The 18,983-nt window shown below is 52.4% G+C and overlaps 1 protein-coding gene across 2 annotated transcripts in view; it reads left to right on the top strand.

Moving 5' to 3' along the window:
* DLGAP4 (DLG associated protein 4) overlaps window positions 1–18,983 on the top strand; it is an 87,333-nt gene that overhangs the window by 8,112 nt on the left and 60,238 nt on the right. Inside the window, exon 5 of one of the 2 annotated variants that reach the window (XM_060124095.1) lies at window positions 575–815. In XM_060124095.1, coding sequence (XP_059980078.1) covers window positions 575–815 — 241 coding nt within the window. Of the gene's footprint in view, window positions 1–574; window positions 816–10,389; window positions 11,242–18,983 lie in introns of those variants that run through there. The other variant, XM_060124097.1, reaches the window with a different exon arrangement.

Genomic DNA, 18,983 nt, shown 5'->3' with positions numbered 1-18,983 from the left:
CCTATATCCAACATCCATTCTGTACACCAGGGCTAGATTAATCTTCCTTAAATATACATTTGGAGTATTGATTCTGCTACTTCCTCACTGGGTACAACTGGCAAGTATCTTCCCCTCAGTAGCCCTCAGTTTCTTTGCTTATAAAAATGAAGGAATTGGACCGTAAGATGGTAAATATCTAGCACACCTACTGCCACCTCCCCATTCCAACATCCAGGGCAGACGTTACTGATTATAGCCTTCTTTCTGGCTGAATTCAGATATGACCTCAAAATCTATTAGTTAATCAGTCTGGACACACAAGATATAACCTAGCTAACATCCTAGAAAGTATATTTACTAGTTTCTCCTCCATTGTAGAGATGGGAAGATTGAGGCCCAAAGAGGTGAGAGAGTCTGTATATTTCTTAAGGGCTCCATCTGCCCATCCCGTGTCCTAAGTGAGACGGGAGCAGGAGGGTGGGCCGAGTGGAGGCCCCACAGACTCCAACTCTGCAGCTGAGCCGACCACCAAGCACCCCATCCCTCCCCAGTGGGCACAGCCGGCCCCTGATGCCTGCTTTTGCCCTGACAGGTACGGGAGGCAGATCTGAGCGACCAGTATGAGGCAGCCTGCGAGTCGGCCTGCAGTGAAGCAGAGTCGACCGCGGCGGAGGCTCTAGACTTGCCGCTGCCCAGCTACTTCCGCTCCCGCAGCCACAGCTACCTGCGCGCCATCCAGGCGGGCTGCTCGCAGGAGGAGGACAGTGTTTCCCTGCAGTCCCTTTCCCCCCCTCCCAGCACCGGCAGCCTCAGCAATAGTCGCACGCTTCCGAGTGAGTACCGAGATGGGGGACCCCTGGGACCGTTCCTGGTGGACCGGAGGTGGGGAGGAATCCATGGTTGGTGAGCCAGGATTGGAGGGGTGGCCAGCAAAAGCAGGAGGCCTTGGGGCTGAACTTCCCACCAACTGGTGAACTGGAGCTCAAATGGCAGCAGTGGGGGGTGGGGGGCTGTCACAGAGGCAGATGTCAACACTGGGGATGGGGTGAGGGGGTCGTGAGGGCTGGAGCTTGTGAGATACTTGGTTGCCCCTGACTCTCTAGACCCTGGCTCTTACTGAAGCCCTACTTACCTGTTTGGATTAGTTCAGGTAGGCAAACCTGTGGGGAGGGTGGGCCCCTGCAGGGAAGAGGATGGGATCTGCATTGAGCCTTCTCAAAGGGGTGGGTTTGCAGGTTTCTCTCATATTCACAGCCAGGGACAACCTGTCCTTTCTGATACTTGTTCTAAGTTCTCTGACAATAACCCAGGCACGATCAGAGAAAAAGGGGACCCTGTGTCCCAGAGCAAGCCATGACCATCAAGACCCAGGAAGATCATAGCAAAATTTCTGGCTTAGTAGAGAGAACTTTGATCTCACTCTGACTAGACAGTTTTCCTCCCTGAGCCTCAGTTTCCCCATGTATAAATTGAGGCATAAGCCAGACCCCAGAGAGCTCTCAGGGGAGATGAAATAAGGCTGTGCCTGGAGAGGTTTAGGCGGGCCCTTGCACATGGTAGGAGCTGACAAGTGTAGCTGTTCTTACTGGTTCTCAGACTTGACTCTGAGCCTCCTGACAATCAAAGGCATTGAGGTTGGATTATTGTAGGAAAACCACATGTTTCAAGCGCTCAGCTGGTGTTTGATATAAATAAATGAGCCTGAATCTTATGGATATTCTATACACAAGAAACCAGCTTATTGACTGAAAACTGCAAAGGCAGGGGGCAGAGCAAGAAACCACTTTGTTTCACTATTGCCTTTCAAATCGTGGCTGATATCTGGGCAGATCCCCGAGCTTTTCCAGGCATTTTTAGACCCTAAGGAACAGTCTCATTTTCAGGTATTGAGGGTCTGGTCTCATTTCAAAACATCAGTCTCATCTACTTCAGACCTCATGCACCTGCAGCTAGGGCCTGACTGGGCTCAGAAGCCCACAGTGGGGAGCTGGGCGTGGTGGTGAGTGTCTTCTCTGTTCTTGTTCATCAGTGGCCATTTCTGGTTCCTCCAGGGGGAGGGGAAGGTCACTAGTGCAGATGTTGTCTGGCATCAGGAACATCTGTGTGACAGATGCCACCTGCTAGCTCTTTCTCTTAGGTGGTGCTTTCAGAGTTTCTCCTATCTTGCAGGGCCCTTGTGGTGTCTTCCTTCCCAGCATGGGCAATCCCCCTCCAGGCCACTGCTGCTTATTCTGTCTCAGCTTCTCCAACCAGTGGTTGCCCTCCTCCGCACTCAGCCTCTTTTTGCCAGGGGACCTGGCCCCGCCAGGCAGGCATCTTGGGCAGACTCCTCTGATGACAACTCCAGCCCTACTGTCTCCCTCAGCTCCCGCTTTACCCATGTGAAAATGAGGCCTGTGCCTTGCAGAACTCTGAAAGTATAGGCTGGTCTGCTACAGCCTTCCTTCTAGACCTGCTGTCACAGCTAAGCCTGCCAGCCTCTCCACATTAGAAGTCTCCAAAGCAGGTGTCGGGGTCCAGTTTCTTTGGCCTCCAAATCCAGGGTATCCCTGCCAGGCACTCTGTTACAGTCTTATAAGAGTCTCAGGTAAAGGATCAGATTCCCCACATCATCAGGCCCAAGGAAAGTTCTCTAAGCAGGAGGTGGGCCTGGGGAATCAGATATCACATCAACAATTTTCTTCAAATAAACCTTCACTCACCAATCTCCCCCGACCCCAATCACTCGTGAATGGACTGAAGATGGGTGATGGGCTACATGTCCCAGAACTGTCTGGGTCCCTGTATTGGTCAACTATTGCTACAATAGTGCTGCAAAGCAAACAACTACAAAATCAGTGTAATACAACAAGTAACATTTATTTCTTGCTCCCAAGTTTGTAGGTCAGCAGGAATGGCTCTCCTCCACATGTTTCTCACCCTCCTCCTGGGACCAAAGTGTCCTCCTGGGAGCAGTGGCTTTAGCAGGACATGTTCTTCTCATGTTGATGGCAGAAGCACAGAGAGCAAGCCTAACTACACAGGCACATTTCAAGGTCCCTGCTTGCATAATATCTGCTAAAATCCTATTAGTTAGAGGAAGTCATAGCTCAAAAACAAGGGATGGAGAACTATCCTCCCACCGTGTGGACAGAGGAAGGGGTGAAGAATCAGGGTCAGTAATTCAATTTACTGTGGTCCACTTTCTTGGCCACATTTATTCGTGTCCCTCTCACAGAAAATACCCTTATCCCAAAGATCCTGAAAAGACTCATCCAATCATAACATCAGGATCTCATGGTACACCTGAAACTAATATAATATTGTAAATCAACTCTCCTTGAGTAATAAATAAATACATGCATACATGCACACATACATACATACATACATTTTTTAAAAAGGAAAAAACATCTCATGATCTGTGTCATATATGGATTTGGCTCCTCTTGATCAAGCAACCTAAAATCTAAAATTAAAAAAAAAAAAAGATATCTACCTCCCACCTCCCAACCCCCCCCACACACACACCCAGCATACCTTGGTAAAATAGGGACAGGATGACTGCAGTCCACACTCCTGTTCAGAAAGAGGGAGAAGGGGTTCAGAGACTTACTGATCCATGGCCATTCTGAAGTCCTTCTGGGCAGATGTTGGGCAAATACTCTGGGAAAGGGAATGTCTCTTGACTAGGCCCAAGCTCTGTGCTCTGGGGTTGATTCCCTAAGCCATGGTTTTCCGTAGCTCTTGGCTCTGCTCTCTGAAAGCCCTTTCTTTTCCATTAGCCTTGTTGGCATTGTCTAAAGAAAGCATTGGAGACTAGGCCTTTGGGCAGCCAAAGAGCCTTCTTTGTCTGCTTCCTGCCTGAAGAAAGTTAGGGACCCAGTTGTCTTTTTACACCTTGAGTGGTCTCGGTCCCTTGAGCCTCAGCTGATCATAGTTTTGGCCACACACCTCCCTCAAACACTTTATGGGTTTTCTATGTATTTGATTCCACTTAACCCCATGTACCAAAAAGCACACCCACAATTATTTTTGAGTCATGTCAGTCTCTCTCAATTATGATGACTTTGGGTGCATCAGGCTTCTGTGGGGCCATGCTCTTAAGCTTTCTAGAAGCTCTTTTGAGCAGCTGAGGGCATCTACTGAATGGTACCTTATTATTTTAGAGTATTAATAAAAGATGTCATAACCACATCCTCGATTTGATCTGACCCACATGCTGTATCTTAAGGCCATGACCTTGGTCTGATCTTTGTCCCCAGGCTGTATATTAATTTGAAACTGATTTACTGGCTGGAGAAGCTGGAGTTGACTGATCTCTTGTCCAACTCAGCGAGTTCTGGACTCTGCATTCCCTCTAAACACTCCCTGTGACACTCCCTATTTCTTTTATGAATTCCTCTTTCTTCTAAGTCCTTATCAAATTCAGCCCAAAGGAGCCAGCTCTTGCTTTCAACATTTTACCTGGAAACTCTCTTGCCCAAATCCATTGGTTCTCTTCAGGTTACTGTAGATTGACAGTTTTACCACGCATTTTGTCTCTGCCGAGTATGGGTAACCTTTTTTCAAGCCTCCTCTAACAGTTTGCTCACTGCTCACCACTTGGTCCCAGAGCCGATGCTACATATTTTTGTTTTTGTTGCTTATACACCCCACTCTTGGTACCAATTTCTGTATCTATCAACTATTATCGCAATAATGCCGTGTAACAAACAAGCACATCTAATTTCAGAGGCACACAGTAATGCGCATTTGTTCTCATTCATGAGTTTTTTGGTTGGCTGGTTCTGCTCTGCATGGCCTATATTCTCCTCCTGGAACCAAAGCGCACTCCTGGAATCAGTGCCCTAGCCAAGGCATGTACTTCTCATGGTGGTGGCAGAAGTATAAGAGGGCAAATCCCACGGTACAAGCTCATTTCAAGTCTCTGTGTCACACCTGTGAACATCTGGTTGGTCAAAGCAAGTCACATGAGCCCAAAGCCAAGGTCCAGGGAAATACACTCAACCTTTTGTGGGAGAAACTGCAGTTACATTGCAAAGGGCATGAACACAGGGAAGGGTTGAGAATTGAGGCCAAAAATTCAATCACAAAAAAAAAAAAAAATTCAATCACGGCCCCTTCAGCACATCCTGTATGAATAATCCAGCATTTCTGGCTTTAAATGTAGGGATGTGGGGCTCCAATTATTCTCAGTTTGGGAGCTTAAGCCCAAACCAGGATACTCAATAAAGTACTGGTAGCAACATCTGACACCTACCCAGACATGTGTGCACATGTATACCTACTTATGGACATATATAAGGTTCTGTACCCTTAGACCTCTCTCTCTGAAAACATATAAAAACACATGCACACTGATATTCTCACATGCAGAAACATACACCTAATCTCTACATACAGTTGCACATGCTCTCACATATGTGTGTGTCTCCTTCAAGGCTCATGCCACCTCCACACCCGTGAGGAAATCATGCCCCTAACAGATTGGAGGCACCAAAACAATCCCCCCTACCCCGTGTTTCCCCACCCAGCCCTGCCTCCAGGTCTCCATAGTGACTACTACGTACGTGCTCCTCTCTCCTCCAACCCCTGATCCCCTCAAGCTCAGCAAGTAAACTCACCTGCCTTGCAGGGAAAACCAAAGCCACCAGATTTTTCAGACCTGTGCCCAGAGCTGCAGTTGGTCCCTACAGTACCTTAGTGCTGGGTTAGGAAAGACACTTAACTGTCATGATGCACAATTTTTATTAGAATAATGTCCTTTACTGCCATCTGCCACAGATGTGTCATAATAAATATACAATTCGATTATGTCTGTGTTGTGAACAGCACCCCCCTTATACATGGCACCCTTCATCAGTGTAAAGCTTGCACCACCATCCATGGCATTCCGGCCCGTAACCACCTCCCTCCTCACAGACACACCCCACCACCCACAGGTACACCCTCCCTCAGACACTGTCTCCCTGCAGGGGTCACCCTTGCTCAGAAGGCTGCCCCCTGTCCTCAGCATATGTCTCCAGGAAGTGAGCAGTCCGGGGCCTGTCCCCCACCTAGGGCTGTTCTGAGCCCCCAGTCGCTGAGGGGCATGAAAGCTCTTTGTCACCCTCACATGGGCACATATGCTCTCAGGCCATATGCCAGCAGGTGGGTGGATGTGAAGGCCACTTACTGAGATGGTGAGAGCCTGGGAGGGGCGGGCCCCTCCGGAGTGGCCCTGGGCAGGGCATGGAGCTTGCCCACCCCCCCCACCCGCTTGCTGGGGGCTGACCAGCTTCCCAGCTGTCAGCACCCCCTCTGTCCCTCCCCTTCTCTGACCCAGATTCCACATTCCAGAAATAGCTCTGGCAGGTGACTGGCAGGCAGGGTCGGCCCCAGCCAGGATGGTGGGGGAAACAGAAGCTTCACTACATACACATGCCCCTCCCCAGCCAAAGGACCTACCTGGGAGGGCCCACGGGGGTGCCATTACCCCCTCAGTCTGCCCCATCCTGCCCCCTCTCTCTCCACTTCTGAGAAAGAAAGAACAGAGAACGCGCTCCGTCCCACTCCTCCCTTCGCTGACGCTGCCCATCCCCCATTAGCGCTCATTCTCCTCTTCTCCCTCCCTTCCTCCATCCCTTTCTTCCAGCTTCCCCTCCCCTCCATCATCTTAACCTTCTGTCTGCCTGTCTCCCTCAGCCCTGTTTCTCCCCGCCAGCCTCTCTCCCTTTCTTTCTTCTAAATTTCTGGCCCTTCTCCCTCCCCAGCCTCCTTTCTGTGTCTCTCCCACTCCCTCTGAATCACAAGGGAGACTGTGACAACACCTAGGAGCGGTGGCTGCTGGGTGGTACCTGCCACCTACCCCTGCCCCGCACCAACTGCATTCCCCGCAGCTGCACATGGGTACACGTGTATACACGCGCACATGTGCACACACCTGGAGTCACTCTCTGGCAGCGCTTGGGATAGGTTTCTGGACTGGGAAACACACTTGCTCCTTGCTCAGGGGCCCTGAGTTCTAGTTTCAGCTGTGCTGTGTCACTCTGGGTGGGTCCTGACCCCTCCCTGTGCCTCAATTTCTCCATCTATGTTGTGAGGCTTAGGTTTGGGGACCCCCAAACACCTCCTATCTGAGTCACAGAATGCTCTGTCCTCCCTTCTTTGTCCCCTCTCCCCTCCCCCAGAACTCTCCCAGTTTCTTCTCTGATTTACTCTCTCCTCCATAGACACAGGAAGGGAGGCTGACAAAATTCCAGTAAGCAGCCAACCTTCCAGGCAGCCTTGTCCCCCAAGCCCTTTCCCAGGCCTAACCCTCCACAATCTCCGGTTATTACACTACAGGCTCCTATCAGGCTGGACACTCCAATCCCCAGAATATCAGGGCTGAGAGGAACCTGAAAGACCATCATGACCAGAGATGCAAATAGACTTCAACTCACATGTCATCTCTGATCCCTGGAGCTCAGGACTGAGATTGGGTTAAGCAGAGAGATGTGTCACCATCGATCAGTGATGGCTACTTTGTCCAGGAATGTGGCACTTATCTGACGTTCCTTATTTAGCCCAGTTAACCACACACACACACACACACACACACACACATACATGTTTACAGATACTTTACGAAGAAACTGTAGCCTAGAGGAGGTGAGTGTCAAGTCAGGGTCACCCAGTTAGAAGGTCAAGGAGCTGTTTCCCACCTCGGTCTGCCTGGCTTGAGTTCCCCATTATCCTGTGTTGGGGGGGCCATCCAAGGTCCTGGTAAAGAGATGCAGTGTGGTCACAGGAGTTTCAGGGAGAATTATCTGGCCACATGGGCAGGATGGATTAGAAGCTGTGCAGTGGTCCAGGCAAGGCACAGTGAGGCCTGGGCAGGGGCCATAGAGTCAGAGAGTAATGGGAGTGTCCAGGAGGCCTTCCTAGAGTGAGAATTCCCACCTCCTGAAATAGGCACCTCTCCCCAGAGGGCACTGGGCAGAAGGTGGCTTCCTCCCACAGCCCCACCCAGCCGTGGACCAGGAAGTTCCTGGTTAACTGGGTCACTCTCCTAAGTCCCATTTTTAGGCAGACCCACTGAGCCTTCTGGGGGAAATAGTGATTGGGCTTAAGAACTGGTGGGCAGGCTGGGAACCCCAGCTTTGAGATTCTTGAACAAGAATAATTCCTTACGCCCTCAGGGGTAGAGAGGTCAGGCCAAAGGAGGAGAGACTAAGGTGCTTAAGTTGAACCTCGGGGGCCCTGAGGCCATAGTTAAGGGCAAGAGCTTTGCAGTGAGGCAGCCCTTTCATTGAATAGATGCTTACTGATAACCTCAATGGGCCAGGCTCTGCTCTAGGCACCAGGGACACATCAGTGAACAAAAGGGAAACCTCTGCCTTCATAGAGAGTACATACTTTTTTGGGGGGGGCATATGGGGGGAGGCAGACAAAACAATAAGCATAAATAACTCAAATAAGTATGTGGTTTACTGGCAAGTAGTGTAGGGCAAGGAGTACTGGGAGTGCCGGCAGCAGGAGGACAGGGCTATTGCAGCATAAACAGGGTACCAGGATAGAACTCACTGAGACAGATGTTTGAGCAAGCACTTGAAGGAAGTGAGGGAAGGAGTAGTGCTGGGGAGGTACTCCAGGCAGGGAGAAGAGTGGTACAAAGGCCCTGAGGCAGGAGGGTGCCTAGTGCATTGGAGGAGGAGCAGGGCTGGTGTGGTTGGGATGGAGCAAGACAGAGTCAGGCCTGTGCTTTGGGGCTTCCTGAATTTTCCTAAGTAATCAATCTAAAGATAAATACTAAGTGAATGGTATAGGTGTAGCATAGTGACTGTGAGACGGGCAAAGTAAGCTAATATTTTCGAAGTGTTTAGTACAGTGCCTGGCATCAAAAAAGGCTCAATAGCCCTCAGTTCCTTTTGTTACTATTACCTTTATGCAAGACAGTGGTATTGGAAAGACTGTATCATCTTCTTGAGTAAGATGCTTTTTAAGAAAAATTTATTTATATTTTTGGTTGCGCTGGGTCTTCGTTGCTGCGCGTGGTCTAGAGAAACTAGTTGTGGCGAGAGGGGGCTACTCTTCGTTGCGGTGTGCAGGCTTCTCATTGTGGTGGCTTCTCTTGCTGTGGAGCACAGGCTCTAGGAGCATGGGCTTCAGTAGATGTGGCATGCGGGCTCAGTAGTTGTTGCACATGGGCTTAGTTGCTCCGCGGCATGTGGGATCTTCCCCAAGCAGGGATTGAACCAGCGTCCCCTGCATTGGCAGGCAGATCGTTAACCACTGCACCACCAGGGAAGTCCCTTGAGTAAGATTCTTTTCTCCACTTTACATTTGGAAAAGAGATGCACAGAGAAGGGAAGGGACTTGCCTAGGTCACCCAGCAAGGCAGGTGGGGGAGCAGAAGCTGGATCTGCAGGTAGGCGCAGATGAGGGATGAGACCCCAAGGACCAGGACTGTGAGTAAGGGGACTCGCAGGGGAGAAGTGGGGAACTGGGAAGGCCATGAGCCACGAAGGGAGTGATTTATGAATTCAGGCAGCTCCTACTGCACTTGGCTCTCCAAGGCATCCTGGATGTGATGGTTTTTACTATGGAGGAAATGAAGGCTTAGGAGGTTGAATGAGTATCTTGTCCAAGGTCACACAGCCCTCCGGAGTATGAGCAGGGATTCTAACCCAACTTGGAGGACCTCAGATGAGCACAGCAAAGTGAGGATGGAGTAGAGGGGACAACTAGAAACACTTAGGACGTACAGTCGATAGTACCTGGGGGGCTAATCTGACCACACAGAGATGAGAAGACCACCTCAGACTGCTTGCTCTGAGCCTCAGTTTCCCCTGGGAACTGCCAGGTGTCGCCACGGTAAACTGGTGCAGATTCTGCTGGCCGCTCTCGCGTCAGGGAGCATGCGTCTGGTTCCAGCTGGAACCGGTTTGGTGGGGGCGGCTAGAGGGGCGGAGTCCCCCGTGCTTAGGCATGCGCGTGCTGACGTGGGCGCGCGCTCCCTCTCGGGGTCGGGCGGCCTGGGCGTAGGCTGGACTGAGCGCCCCGCGCGCTTGCGCACACGCCCCTCCGCGCGCGCGCTACGGCCACGTGCCGAGAGGGTTGCGCGCGCCCCCGCCCATCCCGGGAGTCCCGAGCGACGCGCGCGCGCGTGACGCGGGGGGCGGGGCGGGGCGGGGCCGGCGCGGGGCTTTAACCCAGAGGCCCCGCCCCTCGGGCGTACAAAACCGGAGACTCGGGCCGGGCCGCGTGAGGGAGGAGGGTGAGTGCCCGCCACTGGCCGCAGCTGCCGCCAGCCCGTCGGTCACTTCGTCGGTCTGTCCGGTCCACGTCGTCGCCGCCGCCTCCTCAGCCCGGACGCCTGGGGCCCGCCCAGCGCCGCCCGGAGCAGCCGCGGCCCCGCGAGGAGACGGGCGCCGCCCCCGCCCGGCCCTGCCCTGCCCTCGCCCTCCTCCCCTTCTGTCCGTCCGTCCGTCCGTCCCCCCGCCCGCTCGCGCTTCCGTCCTTCTGTCCGGCCACCAGCCCTCGGGCCCGTAGCCCCGCTCCGCCCGCTTTGTCTCTCCCTGGCTCGCTGTCTCTTTGTCTCTGCCCTCGCGCTGCCTCCCAGCCCCTCCCTCGCTCCCCGATCTCGGGTCCCCCTCAAGGCGCTCGTCTCATCCCTCAGAGCCTACCCCCTCTGAGCGCCCCTCATCTTTGGGGACCTTTTTTTTCTGAACACCTTCCACACTCCCCCAAGGCTCTCCTCTGAGCTTCCCGCACATCCCTTGAGGGTCCTCCCTTCCATCTGTCCCCCCAAATCCCGGGGGTCTTGCCTCCTCTTAGCCCTCATTGCTTCAGGGTTTTCCCTCTTTTGGTGTCCCCTGTATACGCTGATACCTCCTAGATCCCTTGGGGTCTCTCCTTGGGACCCCCAAAGCTCCCCAGCTCCCAGACTTCAGCGCCCCTCCCTGCCTTCCCTTCGTTTGTCCCCTGTCGCTCTCTCCTTGTTCTCTCGGGCCTCCGCGCTCCTCATTCCTCTGGGTCGGGGCCCCCTGCTTTGCTCTCCCTGCCTCTCTCTGCCCCCGCATCTGTCTTGCTGGTGTCGCCACTCGATGTCTCTTGCGCTGCAGACCTCCCTTTAAGGCTACTCCTTTGCCAGGGCTCTTGCCGCTCCCCCTTGCTTTCTCTGCCCCGGTCCCCTGTCTCCCCTTCTCTCTGCTCCTGTGTCTCTCCCTCTCCCCTTTTCTGTCTTTGCCGGTCTCTGGGTCTCTGACCCCCATCCGGCCCTCATGGCTTTGTGTCTGGAGCTCTTGAAGCAATGTGAGTGGTGGGGTGTCCGGGTCTGGCTGGAGTGCGCCCGCAGGCTGGCCGCGGCCGAGGCTCCATGGGGTTGGCGCTGGGGCGAGGGCTGGCGCTGGGGCAGGAGGCTCTGGGGCCTCCCCATAAAGGGGGCAAGGAGGGAGGGGCCAGGCTGTCTGGCAGAGGTGGGAGGGGGAGCCTTCCTGCTCTGAGGCTTCTGCTTTAGTTGCTTGTGTGTGTGGACGGTGCCACGGGCTGGGCATCCCTGCCCGCTTGGCCCTGCATGGCCTGGCATTTTGTGATTGCTTGTGGGCAGGCCTGGGCTATTTTGGAGCCAGCAGGATGTGATATCACTTGGGCGTTTATTTAGACCCGATTGGGGGTGGGGAGTGCGTTCTTGCCAACTTGAGTAATCAAATTTTGCATGGGGGGTGCGGCCTCCTAGGCAGCTGGGCTGTGCGGTTTGTGGCCAGAACTTTGCCAGCCACCAGACTGGGCAGGTGAACCAGGGTCTGTGCTGCCTTGGTCTTGTGGAGACTGTCAATCAGGGTGAGGGGAGAGAGGGGTTGTTTTTAACCTGACCACCCTTGAGGATTGGGTTTGGTGGTCTAAGACCTCTGCGGCCAGCCTCAAGCTGTGTGACTTTGAATGAGACCTTCAACCTTTCCAAGTCTCAGTTTCTCCATCTGTAAAAAGGGAATAATTATGGCAGCCTCACAACGTGGTCGTGACAATCAAATGAAACATCTGTAAAGACACTTCGGGAACTGTCAGCCTGTCTTTAAACTGAGCCCCACAGAGGGAAAGCAGCTTGCCCGGGGCACACAGGCTAGTTCATGGCAAAGTTGGGACAGGGATCCAGGCCTGGGACTCCCCAGCCCAGAGTTCTTTACCCTCCCCCCCACTCCATTGCCACCTGGTTGTTCAGAAATGCACCTGCCCTTCCAATAGGGCAGGGGGCAGGCTGCCCCTTTTTATGCCCCCATTCCTGGTTGCTCTTTGCCAGTTTGTAAAGATAGGTGGGTGTGCCCAGCTGGATGTCTGTGCTGGAGACAGTTGGATTTTCCATGTTCCATCCTGTTGTTGTTTAAGGGTGGGCCCTGCTTGGCCAGTGGCACTTGGGAATAAAGTCTGTCAGTTTGTGGCTGTGAGCCCCACCTGCTTTTCCAGCTTCCCATAGAGTGGGGGAACAAAGGCTTCAGCTGAGAGATGCTCCACAGACAGCTGGGGTCTGCTTTCAAGGAGCCTCAGATGTCCTAGAAGTTTGGAGCAGGAGATAAGATCAGCTATTGTAGCCCCCTCGTCTCACGAGAGATCAGGGACCCACAGAGGATTTCAGCCAGGACTCCTGTGTCCTCTGCCGTAGCACTGCCTCCGAGGAGGTCGCTGTCTGGCTGGTGTCACCTGCGCACTGGTGTATAATGACAGTTTCCAGCATCCGTTGACCTTTTACTGTGGGCCCTGAGCTTGACATGCTACACAGACTACTTGCAGCAGGGAGGAGAAAGGGCTTGGTCTCTGGCCTGAAAGTGGAGGGAATCAGGGTTGTGGTCCCACATCTCACCTGTCAGGGAGGCTGCTTTCGCCTGGGCTTCAGCTTCCTTATCTGTAAAGTGGGAATGATAATCCTTGTCCTGAGGCTGATTCTGAAATCATGGAATCCCTAGAGAAATTGTGTGAGGCAGAATGCCAGGGTTCTATTCTCGGCTCTGATGCTAAGATGCTGTATGACTTCAGACAAGTGTCTTCCTCTGTCTGTATTTTTCCTTCGAAAAAATGAGGAAGCTGGTTGTTGCGCTCTCTTAGGTGCTTCCAGCCCTGACATTTGAGGATTTTAAGGTAACTGAAATGCCACCTATTTGCACCTACATCTTATCTTACCTGTTAAAAGTGTGCTTGATCACAAAATAAGAGGCAGAATGTGTTGAGTGCTGCCAGATGTGTGCTGATAATGTGCTGTGGAGTTTCATCGGAGAGAGATCTTGTCCGGGCAAAGGGATCAAAACGGCTTCCAGAAGGAGGCAGTGCTTGAGCTGGACCCCTATACCAGACATGTTCTGCCTCTTATACAAACTGTTCCAGAGAAAGAGTGCGGGTTTTCGGGCCGCAGACACCTGGTCTTGGTTGGTCTGCATCACTCGCTGCCTGTGTAATCTTGGGCTAGTTACTTTCTTTGAGCTTCAGTTTCCTCATCTGGACGCAAGATAATCATAATTACACTGCAGGGTTGTGGTGAGGATTAAGTGAGATTCTACATTAAAAAATAGTACACAGTAGGCGTTTAATAAATGTGAACTTTCACCTCGAGATAATATCTGGATCCCTTTTTGCTTTGTGGGAACAAGGCAGAGGCCCAGCCTCTCCCTCTACCCGCTGTGGCTGGGGTTCAGGTAGCAAGGAAAGCACCTCCTGGCTGTTCTAATATGTTAAAAGCAGTGATCCTCTAACCTCTCGCTATGTGGGACATTGTGTAATCTGCCAGGCTCTTTCCTTTCCATTGTTCCTCACAACAGCCCTGGGAGGAAGTCAGAAGCCAGTGGAGTTCTCCCTGTTTCATGGGTGAATGAAGAATAGGGGCCCAGGGAGGGCTTGCGCCCAGGCCTCTTGACTTGGCTCCCCCTGCAACCCACAGCGTTGCTCCACATTTATTGCTGCTGCCCGGTAGCCTACGGCTCGGGCTGCCTTCTCTGGATCTGGCGTCTGTTCTGCAAGGAGGGTTTGTTTGGCATTTCCCCAACCTCTGAGCTCATCTCAAATTTAAATGGGACTAGCTTGAGGTTGGGTGGGGACTGAGTCACCACCTTCCCCGGCTTTCTCGTCCTGAGCAGCAGCCAGACACACCCAGAGGGCCACTGCCGTAGACCTGCTGGTTGTAGACCCTGCACACAACAGGCTTTCCTCCCAGAAGCTCGGATGGCTCAGGAATGTCTCCCTCTGGGCTCTCAGGGGAAGGCAGCAGTGGTGGCTCCATATGTATTTCTTCACCTCAGGGCTCTGGAAGGACAAGCCACACTGAGCTGTTGTTGCCTGGCCTCTCCTGCTCCAAGCCTTTATTTGTGCTGTACCCTCCCCCGTGGTGCTGTCTCTTCCCTTTGAGGCCCACATTGTCAAATGCCACCTCTTCCAGGAAGTCTCTGATTGGTGCCTCTGGAGTCAGACTGTGAATTCGGTCCCAGGTCCATACTTGCTGAAAGTGTGACCTTGGAGATCACTTTACCTCTCTGTGCCTCAGTTTCCTCATATAAAAATTAGGCTCCTCATCTTTACAAAGTTCAGGTTCCTGAGCTCTATCCCCAAAGATTCTCATTTGGCAGGTCTGGGGGCAGGAATCAGCTTTTTAAACCAGCCCTCTGGAGGAGTCTGATGTTGAAACCTGTGGGCCGCACTCTGGGTAAAGCTGAACTGAGAGTTTCTCGGGTTGGTGTCACAGTTTGGCTTGTCCCTGCTGTGTGACCTTGGATTGGTCGACTTTCTGCGCCTCAGTTTTCTTCCCTGTCAGACTGGGATGGAAATGCCTTCCTCACAGGTTGCTCTGAGGATGCAAACTTGTGTTGTAAAGGCCCCTCAAGAAATGGGAACCTGTCTGCTACACTGCCGTTCACTGGGTGTCGGGGACTGTGCTAAGCACTTTCTGGCATTATCCCACTGCATTATTGCAACAATCCTATGATACAGGTCCCAATATTATCCCCATTTTACAGGTGAGGAGACTGGCCCCTCATCATGGTCTTTGTTTCAGGCAGAATTGGTTGTTTCCAGAAGCAGATTACCCTTCCCCTGCTCAGTCCCAGCAGCAGACACTGTCAGACCTGGCCAGGGTGAGGGCTGTAGAATTGAACATCTGGGCAGGAATGCAATCCAGTCGTCAACAGGAACTTAATGAGGCTATCAAGGTGTGAGGTGTGAGTGCCTCTCAGGTTCCCAGGTTTCCCCGTCCTGGCTGTGGCTGCCTCGCCTCCCTCAGCCTATGTTGGAATCAGCTGGTTCCTCACCCACCCACTCCTGGGAACCAGGGCTACCTTAAAGACAAATAAAATCCATATTCTAGAGCTAAAAGGTTATTGTTTCTTGTCTCACTATAAGAAGCATGCTAAGGGAGGAAAAGGGACAGCGATGTGCCTCGGATCCCAGAAGAAGACCATGTCGGGCCAGGTGAGAGCCGTAGTGCTGTCTCCCCACCCAGGTCTCCCTCATTTCTCTGTCCCTGGCCTGGGTCACCCTCGGGAGAGCTGGTGCATGGAGGTCTGGTTTGGCCAGTGAATAGGACAAAAGCAAGAAAAGTGGTCCCAAGTGGTTGGAGCTGGACTTGGCTCAGCCTGGAGCTGAACTGGGCTTGCAAAACACTTTCTGTCCAGGAACCTGCCCTCCCAGCCCTGGGCCAGGCTCTGAGAGGATGGGAGAGACCAGACAGACAGGGCCTCTGCCCCTGGGATCTTAGGATCTGACAAGGGAGACAAGGCCTACAATTATGAGAGACTGTGTGACAGTCTGTAATTAAGCATCTGCTGAAGGAAAGCATTGTCTGAGAAGGAAGAAGTGAGCATGACCCAGAGGAAACAAGAGCCCTCGTGAGGGGGGCTGGATTCGCAGAGGCCGACATTGGGGCTGACGTTCCTGGGAATGGTTTCTGCAGAGGCACAGGTGTGGGGGCTAGACAGGGTAAGTGCATATTATGGAAACAATAGACTAGTTTTGCTGATGCATCAGGGCTCAGGGAGGAGCCAGGAGATTGTAGGCAGCATAGAACGCGAGCTGAAGAGCAGAGGCTTTGGAGAGCCATGGAAGATTTTAGAGCAGGGATGGCACAGCTGGAGGATTTTTTCAAGATGAGTCAGGCTGGGTGAATTGGAATGAATGAAAGTGACAACAGGGAGGAGCTTTGTAGGCAACTCGGAGAAGGGAGAGGGCAGGGTTCGGGTGGAGCCCGTGCGAGAGGGAAGGGCCAGTTGGGGGAGCAGAGGATGTTGTGTTCTCTGAGGAGAGCCTGACCAGGGGGCCTGATGGGCCAGCGGGAAAGATGTTGGGTGTCGCTACTTGGAGCAGGAAATAATAGTCTGAGCACATTGCTCGCACACCTGCTCTGTGCCAGGGCCTTCATGGATGCTCTCATGAAATCCTTACAGCAAGCCCGAGGCAGGTGGACTTACCGTCCCCATTTTACAAATAAGGAACATGTGGCTCAGACCCAAAGCTGACTGTCTGCGAATGCTGGCTCTCCCCACAGTTCAGCTCTGCTTCTTGGAAAGGAACCTCCTACTGTTAGGATCCCAGGAATCTGAGCCTTCTTGCCCCTTGAATTGGGGGCACCTAATACATCCCCTAAAGGACAGAACCCCCTACTTTCTAAAGACCTGGGAGATTGGGGCTGGGTACCAGCTCAGAATTGCTTCAAGGTGGGAGAGTCAGGGAATTGAGGGGCCTTCACATCAGCAGATTTACTCGCCAGGCTGTGAGCATCCTCCAGAGCTGGCTCTCGTGTGTGTCTAGTGCAACAGTGGGCGTGTCCATGACTGGGCCCACTGGGATTCGCAGCCAGCCCCCACCAGAGAGGGTGGGCCCTGGCCCAGCCACAGAGGCAGGGAGGGACTTGACCGAGGTGCTCGCGACACGGGAGAGCCAGGTGATGAAGGTGATGAAGCCTATTTCCCAGGCTGCAGCCAGGGATAGCCACTGATCAGAGGGAAGGGGAAGGGGACTGGTGCTGAAGAGCGGCTAGCAGGGGAGGCAGCAATGGTTGGCGGCAGTGTGCAGCTAGGAAACTGGTGGCCAGTCATTCTCGGTGTGCCGCCCTGAGCAGGGCCTTGTCCGGGTCATGAGGCCACATGGCAGGCACAGCCTCTGTGTTCCGCTCACCCCACTCCTCCCTTGTCTCCAATAAACACCCCCAGGATCCTTCTGCCAGTCTACTTTGGCAAATTCATACCAAAATCAGGACAAAGGTTTTGATGAGGGATTTTTGTGCTCCTTTGGAACAGACACAGCCTGAGAAATGTTCGGATATTGGAACAGTGAACTAGACTGACCTGTGCTGTCCCTTTCAATTGTAGTTATTCACTTGATTAATGCTTTACCATTTGCCAGGTGCTTTCTTGTAAATGTGATCATTCTCATATGTATTCATTCTTTTCATTTCGTTTATAGCACGTTGTTTCTGGATCATTAATATTTGTGTAGCCTGTTTTTTAATTTCAAAGCACTTACATCTACTTTATCTCATTAGGTTCTTATACAGCCCTAAGAGGATTGCTATTCTTGTCATCGTCATTTTCCAGAAAGTGACTTGCCCAAGGTCACTCTGGGATTCACTGGCTGAGCTGTTGTTCACTTATTCAACAAATATTTATTAAGTGCCTGCTGTGTGCCAGGCGATGAGCTGGCCCTGGGGATACAGTGGCAAGCAGAGCTGTCTTAGAGACTTAGCTTCTGACCTCCCAGAGTCCACAGAATCATCAAGGTGTAGCCAGGATTCACCCTAGCGCTTCTGACCCCCACCTTGGGCTCTTTCCACTGCAGACCCCTGGAGTTTGGGCCTGAGGCTTAGATCTAGACTGTTGTAGCCTGTGAGCCTTCAGCCTGGAGCATCATGGTAAAGCAAGCCAAGGCAGCAAGTCTCTGCAAACTGAACTTCAAAAGTGACAGAAGAGGTCTTTGGTAGTTACTTAATTATTAACGAGAAGGTGAAGAAGGGCATCTCTACAGAAGGCCATCTGCTCCTCCCCAGGGGGAGGAAGTCGCTCAAGGGCTGCTGTACCTAAGATCTGGGCCTGAATTTTCTGCAGCCTCCAAATATTTGATTACAGTCTGCACAGGTGTGGAGCCCTGTGGCCATGTGCTAAGCTGGGGACCCTCCTCGCTTCCTTTAATATTAAATGAGATGAAATAAAGGCATATCTTAGGATATCAGTCTGGAAAGGACTCTCCCAGCCCCCTCATTTCCCATGAGTGGGAACCAAGTATTGGAGGGGACAGGATCCCATATTGAGAGACATTATTCTTCCCCTTCCCCTGTCTTACCAGCCTGACTTAATTTCCCCAGTCCTTCCTGTAGGAACCCTCCCCTCTCAGCTGTACCTACTGAGCATTCAAAGCCCTCTTGAAATCCTTCTTATGCCGTAAGGCCAAGTTTTTCTGAGTCTTCCCTGCTACTTTCTGCCCTGCCCAGAGGCCTGTGCTGTCCAGGCTGCCTCCATCTACTGTCAGAGGCTGACCACCTGTTCTGCAAGACTAGACCAGCAGCCCTTGAGGAGACTTCAAAATCCAGGTGTCTGGGCCCTACCCCCAGGGAGTCTGATGCCTGAGACCTAGAGGGAAGCTTCTTGGGGTACATTTTGCTGGAGTTATTTTTTTATGTGCAAAAATTATGCTTTTATTGAGAAAGCAATACATGTATGTGGTCAAACATTTCAAACTTTGTAGGAAAAAAAGGGGTCCAGTGAAAAATTAGTCTCTCTCCCACCTAGGCTCCTAGATAATGACTGTGAGCAATCTTGATGTTTCCTTCCAGAAATACTCTGCATACACGGGCAGCTGTGTCAATACATCCCATTTTATTACCTACTGCCTGCTGTTCTGTACCTTGTCTTCTTCACACAAGGATGTCTCTGTTGTCGGTATTCCCTGTGGGTACACACGTGGCTGTGTGGCAGTCCATTGACGGATGGACCACCCGTTGTTTGTCCAGTCCTCTGCTCAGGGACATTTAGGTTGTTCCCAGCCTTGCTGCTACGAGCAGCGCTGCAGCCAGCACCCTTCCCACCTGGCTG

This window comes from Lagenorhynchus albirostris, chromosome 15, assembly GCF_949774975.1.
Source record: "Lagenorhynchus albirostris chromosome 15, mLagAlb1.1, whole genome shotgun sequence".
Classification (NCBI taxonomy): Eukaryota; Metazoa; Chordata; class Mammalia; order Artiodactyla; family Delphinidae; genus Lagenorhynchus; species Lagenorhynchus albirostris.
This window is presented reverse-complemented; position numbering and strand designations above follow the sequence as displayed.